Source organism: Ursus maritimus, unplaced genomic scaffold (genome assembly GCF_017311325.1).
Source record: "Ursus maritimus isolate PB19 unplaced genomic scaffold, ASM1731132v1 scaffold_7, whole genome shotgun sequence".
Lineage (NCBI taxonomy): Eukaryota > Metazoa > Chordata > Mammalia > Carnivora > Ursidae > Ursus > Ursus maritimus.
This window is the reverse complement of record NW_024426885.1, coordinates 78,969,122-78,978,679: the sequence shown is the minus strand read 5'-3', so window position 1 is coordinate 78,978,679 and position 9,558 is coordinate 78,969,122. Positions and strand designations below refer to the sequence as shown.

The 9,558-nt window shown below is 40.9% G+C and overlaps 1 protein-coding gene and 1 long non-coding RNA gene across 2 annotated transcripts in view; one reads left to right on the top strand and one right to left on the bottom strand.

Annotated features, from left to right (window-relative positions):
- Nucleotides 1-271: 271 nt before the first annotated feature.
- On the bottom strand, nt 272-4,269 carry LOC103661920. The gene is made up of 3 exons (XR_568330.2): nt 4,152-4,269; nt 3,646-3,807; nt 272-349 (listed from the first exon to the last, which is right to left on the bottom strand). It is a non-coding gene; the product is annotated as an uncharacterized LOC103661920 (long non-coding RNA).
- Nucleotides 4,270-4,421: 152 nt separating this feature from the next.
- ATAD1 (ATPase family AAA domain containing 1) overlaps nt 4,422-9,558 on the top strand; it is a 49,314-nt gene continuing 44,177 nt past the window's right edge. Inside the window, exons 1-2 of the mRNA XM_008689583.2 lie at nt 4,422-4,546; nt 7,955-8,126. Coding sequence (XP_008687805.1) covers nt 7,965-8,126 — 162 coding nt within the window. The 5' untranslated portion in view covers nt 4,422-4,546; nt 7,955-7,964. The remainder of the gene's footprint in view (nt 4,547-7,954; nt 8,127-9,558) is intronic.

Here is a 9,558-nt window from a genome sequence, read left to right as displayed (position 1 = left end):
GCTAACAGAATGGACACAAATTTTAGTGTTTTTGTGCTTAGAAAATGAGATCTCAAATTCTTTTCATCCATTTTAGTTTCACACGTGTTTCAGGGTTACAACTTATTCAGACTAATAGAGAAATAGGGGGAAAAGGGGTTTTATGAAATTTTAATTTTTAAAATGTTAAGTCACAGCACACATTCTTTTCCAAGTACTTTCAAGGGCATTTTCCTCGAATCAGGTAAATGAGAGCAAGCAAGTGACCTACTTACAGCAATAAATGCTCCAGGTTATAAAGCATGGGAGGCCAAGTGCATCCTGGAAACCAAAGCATCTGGTCTTGTTTTATGCTTCATCTATCAATCTGCTGTTACAGAAATTGAGAATTAATGTTTCAGCTACTGTTTCTTCCATTTTGGCTGATGAACTCATATCTTTGTCATTCTCACCCAATCCCTCTCATTCCCTCTCCCATTGAAGAAAAGCATATGGGAAGGTGTTTATGAAGGTCCTAAATGAATCCTAAGGCGATTACTCTTTCATCTATGCTTTAAAGCTTTTGCTAATGAGTCTACAGTGGGGTTAGCTTTCTTCCCAAGCAATCCCGTTTCAATCCATCCTGACTTTCCATAGACAGTATCACTTGAGCAGTATATTTTCAGTACCGTATTAAAGTGAAACAACAAAACATCACAGGTTTAAAGTAAATATCCAAGTTCTACATGATGTTTATGGCTAGCATAAACTTTAAAAAAGTCCAATTGGCAGTAGTGCTTAAGAAAAAGGATTATGTAGCAATGTAAGATTGTGGCTTAGTGCTACCCTGATAACATTAGAAAATTACATACACACACATTTTAAATTATGTGTAAAATTTTATTTATTTTATTTATTTATTTGACAGAGATAGAGACAGCCAGCGAGAGAGGGAACACAAGCAGGGGGAGTGGGAGAGGAAGAAGCAGGCTCCCAGCGGAGGAGCCTGATGTGGGGCTCGATCCCATAACACCGGGATCACGCCCTGAGCCGAAGGCAGACGCTTTAACCGCTGTGCCACCCAGGCGCCCCTACGTGTAAAATTTTAAAACATAAATGCATGAAAAGTAAATTTACAACATGTTCTTTGAACTTTGCTATTGGATCTGTTAGCTCTCTGTGCTTTTTATAGAATGGAGCTATCAATTCATCTTTCTGCTCCGTCCATTCTGTTGAAATTTTAATTTTCCATTATTTTTGCCTTGCTGCCATCTTATTCTTTCTATTGGAGTTTCAAGCACTTAATCTTGGTCTTTCTCAGGGCTTTTCTGACTTCAAGTACGGCTTCATTTACTTGTTTTACTTTTCTTTCTCCAACCATCCTATTTAACTTGTCAAAATAATAATGAAGACTATTCTTTCTGATGAAATATTTTTAAAAGAACCAAGGCTACCCAGTGACTATTGTACTGCTATGTAATTCTATATATTTGTTGAAGTTCTGCTCTTTCTAAATCACTGTCAAGAGAATCATTTCTAATGAGCATCAAAGAGTCAGGTGTAGTGTGTCTACTTATCCAAAAATTTCAGATTTGTTTTTCCTTTCAAAGACATTTTATTCTGAATTTCATTGTGAAGCTTCCTTGCCTTGATTTTTTTGGTATACACCAGCTGACTTAATGGTTCAGCTGACCAGATAGGCTTTTGGGGCTGGGGCATAGAGATTTTTGTAAAAATACATCTAAAATCGTCACTGACTAGGGCAGTTTCTCAAAGCATGATCCAAAACTACCTATATCTAAACCATCTCGATTGCTTATTCAAAATTCAAATCCCTGGACCAAAACCTAGAGCAGTTAAACGGGAGTTTCTAAGGCTGTAACATAGGAATCTGCATTTTGCCAAGTTGTCCAAGTGAACAGATCCACAATGAAATCTGAGAACCCCTAATCTAAGGAATCCCTTCCCCTTCAGGGTCCAGCGCAAAGATTCACCTTGGCTGCGGAGCAAATTAATCACACTCCCATCCAACTAACAAATGCAAAGGATAATTCAGTTCCATGTGGGAAGAACTGCCATAAACTGTTTTAGGAGGCATTCGTATAAAAATAAATAAATAAATAAACCAAAAAAACCCCCAAGCCCAACTTTCTATAATAAACGTAAAAATTATTTTTATTTTCTTGATTCTAACAATCACGGGGGAAGGCCCAGAAAGTCTACCAAAAAAATCTGTTGTTATAATTTCCTGATTAATATTATACATAATGAATTATTTATTGAACCCCTACTGTGGGCCAAATATGGTGTTTTGTGCTGCCAGGAATTATATAAAGCTATCCTGGGATGAAAAGCATATGTTCACTCAGCTCTATTCTGGAAGAACTTAGCTGACTTAGTGATAGCTGGAAATGAACATGCATGGTATGTGGGAAGACAGTAATTTGATGTCTTAGGACCCAGACGTAAGAGGCTTCTTGAGAATTTGCTAAATGAAAATTAGGTCCAAAAGATATAGGTGCAGGTACTTGGTTTATAGCCAAACTACTGGAAAAGAAATGAGCAGAGAATTTATTTGGGGGCATGCAGATTCTTCATGGCCAGTCTTGACTATTTTACCTAACAACCTCCTGTACAATCACAGTCCAGGTGAATTGAGGCAAGATGCAATCATATCAGGAGTTCCACCTCATTCTAGAATCTATTTAAAATGTCCCTAATAGGGGATCAACTCTTCATGGTTTGCCTAAGACTTTCTCTGTTTTAGCACCCAAAGTCCTATGTTCCAAAAACCCCCTTAATGTCAGAGAAACTGAGTAGATTGGCCACCCTGGTCCTCAGGATAAGGCAGGTGAGGCCCTTACTCAGTGAATGATGGAAATCCATTACCATCTTGAATTTCTCAGCTTATTTTCCTTACTGGTGAGCCTATCCTAGTGGGCCACCTAAAGTTCTTTCCTTCAGTAATCTCTACCTTTTAGCTCTGTCAATGAATGTTCCCAGGAGCATCCCAAGCAATGACTCAGACTGAGGATAACCCCCAGGGAACCAATGGAGAGTCTCCTCCAAGACTGCTGAGCCACTATGGTTTTGGTTTGGTTTGGTAAAAATTGTCTTGGTCTCATAATCATCCTGTTCTTCTCAAAGTTCTACCTCCTCTCTAAATAATGAGTCTAGTTCTCTTAAACCCAGTTTCGTATCATTCAGTTCCATTCTGATTCTTGTTAATGAACCCAAAGTTTTAAAATATTTACACATCCCTGCCATCCCATCCTCACCCTTTAAAAACTTAAGATCTTGTCATTTCATGGTCTTCTTTCAACTAGACTTAAGTAGAAACTGGTATTAAATTACTATCTCAAAGAGAACGTGTAAAGGGTAGGGTCTGAATTAAATTTGGTTCCAGCGAAATTTGCCAATTAGGTACATGAACTTCGGAAAGTTTCTCTCCCTAAGCCTCAAAATTTGCTCGTCTAAAAAAACAGAAAATCATGGCTACTTAAAAGAATTGCTTTTGGAGGAATTTAGATTATGGATGCACTTGGAAGCAGATCGCCGGACAACTAGTAGGCATCCCAATGAACTGTAGCTATTATCCTTACAAGCCTGTAAAAAGGGTAGCATACACTAACTCCTACAATCAGGCTGCAGAATCTTAGATGTCTAAAGCAGAAAGGCACACACTACCTTCCCGAGGAGGCTAGTCTTGCCGCCTCTACCTGAAGGAAGCGATGCTTCTACCTGGAAACGGGCTAATATCAACTCGCCCCGCCCCGGCAGTCTGTGTGTTCAGGAGGCGCTGGCTTTCAGGTTTGCTCCCTTGGGACCTCTTGTGTCACCTCTCTCATTCTGGAAAGGGGAAGGTGTAGAAGAAAAGGGAAGTCACTGAAATGCATATCCTGCTACCAGATAGCCTATTCTGTCCCGACTGCCGGTCCTGCTTGGGTGGGCTGCAAAATCGTTCTATAGGGCTTTCAGGCGCCACCCCCAGGTGTTTGTCAGCGCGGAGATGGGGGAGGAGGGTGAGCTCACCCTAGAAACTGAAAGGCAGATGGTGAGGGGTGGGGGGTGGCCATGCGCGTCAGCGCTTTGGCTAAAGGACAGACGTAACAGCAGTCCCTGCGGGTGTGCACGCGGGGTGAGGGGCGAGGGGCGGGCGTAAGGCTCAAGGAGGAGTCAGGGGAGAACTCAACTCTGCCGGGATGCATAGCATTTCTTCGCACTCTCAAGAAGGCTCCCTGATTTGTCAGTGTCGCGCCCGGAGCCCGCAAGCTCGGCGGGGATCTCCTGGGATTACCGCCTTCGCCTATCCCATCTCAGTTGCTAAACTCAGAATCTCGGCGAATGCTACAAGCGGACGTAGCCGCATCACCGCAAGCCTGGACCACCTGCCGCCCGGTCCCCGCCACCCCCCCACCTTGTCTGAAACCCGGAAGCGCGCCCCCTCCTCGCCGACGACCGTGGGCGGCGCACGCTCCGTGCCAGGGGGCGGGGCACGGCTCCCGCCGGAAGCATTCTCTCCCAGGCGGCGTTTCCTTCCTGTGTGAGGCAGGCTGAGGGCTCCTGCTGCCTGAGTGTGCGCCCCGGGGTGAGTAGCGGGGTCCTCCGGGGCCTCGTGGGACTGGCACGGGAGCCCGCTGAGCTCCCCTGGGGGCCGGCTGGGATCTGGGAGGCCGCGAGAGGAAGGTCACCGCGCCTTCCTCCCACGCCCCTCCTCCGTGCCGCCCCCCGGCTTCCCGCAGCCCTTGGTATCCAGCGGATTAACCTCCAAGGGCGTCCCGGGCCTCGCTTTGGCTTCCGGCCCGGCCTAGGCCCTTAGGTCTCCGTTAGCGCTGTCCCCCCCCGCGACTTATGCCACTTGAGAGGGACTCTCGGTAGACAGCCGGGTCGCCGCGGGGGCCTGGGGGCGTCCCGGGCGACCTGAGCACCGGGGGTCCTAGGCGGAGGCGGCCGGACGGAGCCGGCTGTGAGTGTCGCACAGGCACTGCCACCACCACCGAGTGCTAAGGGGGAGGCGGTTGTTTAGGCCCGGGCACTCTTTCTCAGAGGATGGTGCTGTTAATAATAACCTGTCCTTTATGGAAGGTTGGCAGTCATTGTCACAGGCTGTGTTCCTAGGGCCTCGTTGCCCTCGAGACTGGGACTTTGGGGTTGAGAAAAACTTTTCTATAACCCTGCAGTGAATTAGGACAGAAACACCATACTCTCGGTCCCTAAACTGTCAGTAGATTGCCCGATTTCTAAAGTTTTCTACCCTGAAACGGAGAACTCTTCAAATGAAACTGTCTGGTGTCGTGTTTGCCTAGCAAGTAACTATGCATTGCAGGGTTTTGCCATATTTCTTAGTTGTACATTATAGCGTCTGTATGTTTGTGCATATTTGTGTATTTTGTTGATTTTTTATGTTTATTTATACAAGATTGAAATACATTCCCTACTGTTGTGTGCACAGGCAGCTTTTGTTGTGTATTCTGCTGCAGTGCTCCTGTAACGGCCTCACGTTGCGGGTAGATCTGTGTCGTATGAATGATAGATGGGTGGACAATAAAGTATATACGGTTACAACCTACAAGTAGGAGTTTCGGTTTCATTTCAGGATTTTAAAGTCATTGTGAAAGATGGACTACTGGTTTAAACGTGGCCGTAGGTCTAGAATACTCTACCGCAGCTACTAATTTAAATGTAGGAAAATGTACAGTTAACAAAGGTTTTATGTCTTTAAATTTTTTATAGAATTAAAAATTGTCTCGACGACTGGGATGTACTGAAACTTGCCCTAGTTGTTCATGTAGTTCCGTGAACATCCAGTAGATGGCGGTTCTACCACTACTAACTCAAACTTCTAAATAAATGAAAACGTTTTATTCGAATATCACTGGTTGTCACAGATTAAGTTAATAAAATTTATTAATAAGTTAATAAAAACATAATAGGCAATAGGTTTTGCCTATTGGTTTATTTCCATCTATGAGCAACATCCCCGCGTAATGATATCATATCTTCCAGCTGCATTTTCAAATTTACTCTGTTGGAATTAAGGGTAGAGAAGTCAATTTTTTACTTATAAGAAATGGAGTATTGTTAACTCATCTTTAGGAATCCATGCTGATGGATGAACGTACACTTGAATTTGTTGTATGAAGAGAGATTTTTAATTAGGTGGATTTTCCTCCCTAGCTCCATTTATAAAGATATAATTAATATAATAACTGGACTGTGTGTTCCTTGAGGACAGTAATTTTATCTTAGCCATTATTGTATGCCCATTATATAGTAGGCATTATAAATACATGTTCTATAGGTGCTTTATGGTGTGAATTAAATCACTTAATGTCCCTAGGTCAAAGGTTCTTCATCTGAAATGAAGGCTTTCAATTATTTTGTTGTTAAGTTTCAGTTAAATAACGTACTATAGTGAAGTAAGTGGCCCCTAGTAATGGAGAAACGTGGAACCCTTGACTTTTTTGGAGGAAATCGTTCAAAGTCTGGCAGCAGCTTTGTTGGAATGATCGAGTGGGAAGTGTTTCTGCAGTTTCTGCAGCAATTTATCTGTTGAACAGATAATTACTGAATAGCGTCTCTTGTATGTGACAGAAAAATGAAGAAGGTAAAGTTGGTTTGTGAAGTTTGTATAGAATTTGACTAATGCTAGATGAAGGGAGAGAAATGGCCTATCCAGGGTACCAGGCAAATATGGTGGAGGGAAAATACACATGGCATTTTCAGACACCAGTGACTCCAGCTATTGAAAGTTCTTATTGAGAAGTGGTGAGAGTTAAAATGCTTAAATGTTACTCTTTGAGGCTAGGTTAGGATGGTTGTGAACATTTGGAAATCCTGTAAATAAAGGGAAAGCTCTGAAGTCTTTTTATCAGAGAGAAGTATATACTCTTGAATGGAAGGGGGCAGGTAACTAAGAGGAATTTAAAAATTGTTGGAGCTGTTCCAGAGGGAGGAACGTGAAGATCTTTAATTGAGAAGTAGTAGTGACAAGGGAAATTAATTTTAGTGGAGGAAGGGCCATAGATATGAATCTGTGCAGTTCCTAATTTTTACCTGTTGCTGAGCCATCTGTGCAAATTCTGATTTATTCCTTTCACATGAGTGCAGAGTATATTTTCTCTCTCTCTCTTTCACATAGCATAGCACTCAGCACAGTCTTGTGCCATGAGAGGAAAATGGCATTATTACAATCTGAGGTCCCGTCTTCCAAAATTTGACGGTCCCATCGTCCCTAACAACCTTATTGTTCTGGGTAGTTACTGCCTTATTGACAGGGGTGTGCATGCCTTCCGCAAGCCTGTATGTGATTGAGGTAGCTGCTCAGAGATGGAGCTGAGAGTAGGCAGGCTGCCTCCTTTTTTCCTCTCTGTCTTAGGTGACTACTATATTCTTGTCTTCAAAGATGTTTGAAGAGTCTAGTGCTTCATATTTAGCTGGGTGGTTTGAAACAATAGGATGGCTCAAAACATTTAATGTCACTTATTAATAGACAAAATGGCATGTTTAAATTTAAGCAGGCCTTGAAAACCTGAAAAGTAAGCCTGAGGAAAAAGCGAGTCTGTTCAGTTTCACTCAAAAATTGCCTGTTGTACGTTGTACTTAGTAGAAGAAATTCTTACCATCATATTAGGAAGGTATTTCGTCATCTGTTGCCTTTCTTCAGTTGGATTAGTGTTTTGGTCATTTTATCTCTTGATTTTCTGAAATGGTTACTTAAAAGCTGTTTAAAAGAGTAAATAGCTTAAGATGTTGACTGCATTGTTGCAGAATTATTGTCTATTAAATTGTATGAGCTTTAAGGAAAATTCATTTTAAAAGTCTAATAAACCTCAGTTTTTAGTATGTTCATTTTTCCTTAAAAATAAGACTTTAAGGCAGGTAACGTTGAATTTGACTAGAAGTTAGTTTTTCTTGCTAAGTTTAAGCTACTTATCAGTTTCCCAGTTGTAATGAATCTAGTTATTACTTAGTGACATTTCTGTTGTTTTTTAAGGTTAATCAAGATGGTACATGCTGAAGCCTTTTCTCGTCCCTTGAGTCGGAATGAAGTCGTTGGTTTAATTTTCCGTTTGACGATATTTGGTGCAGTAACATACTTTACAATCAAATGGATGGTAGATGCAATTGATCCAACCAGAAAGCAAAAAGTCGAAGCTCAGAAACAGGTATGACTGATATGTTTGAGGATCATTTTTTCTTGTAGCTAGCTAGTATTTTTCCATAAAACTAAGGATGTAGTAGGATTATAAATTAATGAGAAGTTCTCTAAGACCCATGTGAAAATGTGTTTGAGTGTCCTATTTAATTTCATTATTCCTAAAAAAGTATTTGTTTTTCAGATCCTTTCTATGTAACTTATCAGGATAAAAAAAGGGTGAAAAATAAAGATATTCCAGTATTTCGTTGTGAACATCTTCATTAGAACATTTTTGTCAGCTAGTGAATGAAGGAATCTAGGTAAAAGTTTTCAAGAGACTAAACAAAAACAATTTATCTTTAGTAATGGTATGCAGTTTGCTTTGCACGACATTTGAAATGTGGGTAATACTGATCAGCTGTCAGTCTTAACACTTGCAAACTCACTAATTTCTAATTAAGAAGTTGCTAAATGTTATTTTTAATATATGTAGTAGGTTTAATTATTTATTTATTTTTTCAGTAAGTGACTTTTGTGGTCATTTTCTTATTAGGATGATATATCTGTTTTGGTTTCTATTCTTGCTCAAAAAAGTAAAAGCGTTAAAGGAGCCTTTCAGGTTTTTCTTGCTGTTTGAGGGCAAGATGTTCATATTCATTGATTTTTAGATTCCTTCTGTGTGTTGTGACTGTGATGCATTCAGTAAACATTTAACTGAGCTCCTAGCAAATTCTTGGTGCCAAGGATAGAAGATAAATAAATCTTGTTCTTTGAGAATGCTGTATAGGCTAGTGTGGCAGACCGGGATGTTTAATAAGTGACTGCTTTATGGTGCTATGCATAGCTCTTAAATCAGTAAAAATTACAGTTTTGTGAATACTGCTTACTGTTTGTATCCGAAAAGCAGTTTGAACAGTTGTGAGTTTGTTCCTTGAATTTGATTATAAAATAGTTGACTCAGGGTTCAGATTATATCATAATATCACTCAATTTATAACTCTCTAAGAGGTCTGACCAGTGCAGTTTGTGTGTGTGTGTGTGTGTGTGTGTTAATTAAGTATATCCATGTGTCAGCTGAAGTGCAGCTTTTCCTGCCACCCACACGATCAAGTCAGTTTGAGCCTTAGGTCAAAGATTGGTAAGTCATACCATTTTCAAAAGTCTTAAAAACAGAGATGTGACTATTAAACAGAATTTTGTTATTTATTTTCTTAGCTTCTGAGAGCTCCTGGAACACACATGGAAGACGTAGAAAGCCAAACACAGATATTCGATAATACATGAATGGATTGTTATGCTTAATAAGCCTTTATTGAAAACTGTGTGCATAGTATTGCCTGTGGTAGGGTGAAAAGTGTTGTCCGCGATAATATAATTTATAGTAGCATATTCTGATTGCCTAGTGAGTAGACAAAACTATGGCATTAGAGGAAGGAGCAGTCCCTAATGATTGAGGTAGT